The 2,906-nt window shown below is 36.0% G+C and overlaps 1 protein-coding gene across 1 annotated transcript; it reads left to right on the top strand.

Annotated features, from left to right (window-relative positions):
- The first annotated feature begins 315 nt into the window (after positions 1-315).
- Positions 316-2,132, top strand: TRN2 (Tetraspanin family protein). Its single transcript, XM_020362370.3, has 2 exons — positions 316-990; positions 1,361-2,132. Exons 1-2 carry the CDS (start codon positions 493-495, stop codon positions 1,670-1,672), a joined length of 810 nt encoding a protein of 269 aa, XP_020217959.1. The 5' UTR covers positions 316-492; the 3' UTR covers positions 1,673-2,132.
- Positions 2,133-2,906: the final 774 nt, after the last annotated feature.

The following is a 2,906-nucleotide window of genomic DNA, read 5'->3' as shown; positions in this document are numbered from 1 at the left end:
TAATAAAAAATATTGTATAATGTGATAGGTTGAGTTGAATAGATGTACTATGAATAATAAATTTTTTCATCAAATATTAATTAACGTAAGTATATATTCAAATTTTGAATTCAAAAACTTTAATTAAGCTAGCTGAACTTTAATTTAAAAGTGTGACCAACCAGGTACGAGGATTATCATGAACGAAGGGATCAATAAGAAAAATGGAGAAGATATTAGCTCACCTCCAACAACATTATCTAAATAATAATAATATAAGATAACCGAAGGATCAAAGTCCAAAGATTTATAATATTGATTCACTGTAGCAGCTAGCTTTTAGGTATCCAAGGAAATGAAGAAATTAAAATTGAATGGGTGAGAGGGATAACAAAGAGCACTCCATATCTATGTATCAAAAGTTGACACTTCTTTATGCACTGTCCAAACCCTCACTCATTTCGTTTTTCATCAACTAGTCTTTCTTAGGACCGAACATCAGAGGAGACCAAGATGGCAATGAGCAACAGTGTGATCGGAGCCATAAACTTCGTGGCAGTGATCCTCTCGATCCCAATCATCGGTGCCGGAATCTGGCTAATAAACGGCCAAGCCGATTCCTGCGTCCAGTTTCTACAATGGCCAGTGATCATCCTGGGAGTTCTCATCCTGGTTGTGTCTCTCGCAGGTTTCATTGGAGCCTTTTGGAGAATCTCTTGGCTCCTCATAATCTACCTCATTGCCATGCTCGTGCTTGTAATACTGCTAGTGTGTTTGGTGGTGTTCGTCTACATGGTCACTCTTCGAGGCCATGGCACCATTGAACCAAACCGTGCTTACTTGGAGTACCGCATGGATGATTTCTCGGGCTACCTTCGTCGAAGGGTGAGAAGCTCTTTCAAGTGGGATCGTATCAGAAGCTGTCTTAGCCAAACCAACATGTGTGCTGAGCTCAACCAGAGTTACCGAATGGCTCAGGACTTCTTTAACGCACGTCTAACCCCCATGCAGGTCAAAACTTAAACCCATCTTAGCTTCTTTTAAACCCTTTCTATACATCATCTTTCTTCTTGCTTACATGCTTAAAGACGTGTGTTTAAACTTTTCAAAACTTACGTCATTATTTCTCTTGAGAAAATATTTAGTTAATACTACAAGTACAAGGCATTATTTTGAAAAAAGAATTCAAAAGCCTTCTTAAATGTGATTTTCTTTTTATAATATATTTCTCAGACGAGCACTTACTCTAATGCTCAAACCAGCTCAAGTCACCAACAACTTTGATAAATCTCTGGTTGGTTTGTATAGAAAAGTATTTGTTAGAAAGAGTTAACCCTTTAGAGAGAATTTATTAATTAACCTTAATTTTTATTATATGCAGTCAGGGTGCTGCAAGCCACCGACGCAGTGTGCTTACACGTTTGTGAACCCAACTTATTGGATAAGCCCGATTAACACAGCAGCAGATATGGATTGCCTGCAGTGGAGCAACGACCAAACACAACTTTGCTACAACTGTGACTCGTGCAAGGCCGGTTTATTGGCAAATCTTAGGAAGGAGTGGAGAAGGGCCAATGTCATATTAATCATCACTGTCATTGTTTTAATAATCGTCTATTTGATAGGGTGTTGTGCCTTTAGAAACGCCAAAACTGAGGACCTCTTCCGCAAATACAAACAAGGCTATACTTAAGGTTCAATGTGTTTTCTAATGTATGTTACTACTTGCCAGTAAAAGTTTCATAGTGGTGATGAAATTGTATCAGTTTGTTTAACTTGATTATTATTATTAGACTATATATGTTTTTAGAAAAACATAAAATCCTTGTATCATCGAATTTGTCTCTTCCACTACGGAAGAAAAGATGCTTGGTTTTTTATGGGTAGTAGTATTGAAAGTTGAAACTTGTTGTAAAGATTTTGAAAACTCAGCGTGATTCGTGGAGGCCACCGAAAGCTGATTTCTCGACTCACGAGGTACCCCATAATATTATACTGTCCATGTCTGATATATGGAAGCACAATGTTGCTTTAATAGACGATTTTCGGGCTTCTTATAAGAAAATGTCTCAATTTCCTTTTCTCTACATTTCTTTTTATTTTTAATTTTTTTAAAAAACAATAAAATAAAATTGATGTATATTTTAAGATAAGTTACATTTGTAATTTTAAAACTTTAGTTATAGAAGAAATAAAAAGAAAGGAAAATGGAAAGGATCTTATAACCGTATCCACCTTTTATGGGAATTTGGCACATATATATTAAATTCAAATAAAATAAATTATATTAATTCGAACACCCATCTGCTTTAGGTTAGTTAATTAAGAATGAAAAGGTACGCGAATTGTAACAAAATTTTTAATATCGAGATAGATTATAAGAAGTTAAGAAAATCTAAATTTTTTTTTTTATACATGTACCATCCCGGAATTATGTCGAGATGAGTTACTGATGGATATTTGGCTGAGATGAATGCCAAGATGAAAGGCCGATAAGAAATACTAGGAGACCAAGGAATGGACTTGCATTACCATCAAGATGAAAGGCCGATAAGAAATACTAGGGGACCAAGGAATGGACTTGCATTACCATCTTAGGTGCCCTCTCGGTTGATTTCCGATATAGACTTACCAAGGGACTTAAAGATAAGAACTTTAACTTAGCATGCACCATATCAAGAATAAAATCTCACTAATAATAATCAAATATTCGAAACGTAAAAAACGGCTAAGAATCACGAAACCGACGAGATTACAAGGCCACAATGAGTAGCTATAAAACCTAAAACCCTAAACCTAATGCAGACACCTTACACACTTGAATGTTCTGACTTGGGAAGGTTGACCTAGGAGAAAAATTCTAGATGCCCCCTTGGCCGGAACAATACATGTAAAAGCTTTCCTTTTGTGTGACCTAGCTTTGTATA

This window comes from Cajanus cajan, chromosome 11 (genome assembly GCF_000230855.2).
Source record: "Cajanus cajan strain Asha chromosome 11, NIPB_CcT2T_4, whole genome shotgun sequence".
In the NCBI taxonomy this organism is placed as follows: Eukaryota; Viridiplantae; Streptophyta; class Magnoliopsida; order Fabales; family Fabaceae; genus Cajanus; species Cajanus cajan.
This window is presented reverse-complemented; position numbering and strand designations above follow the sequence as displayed.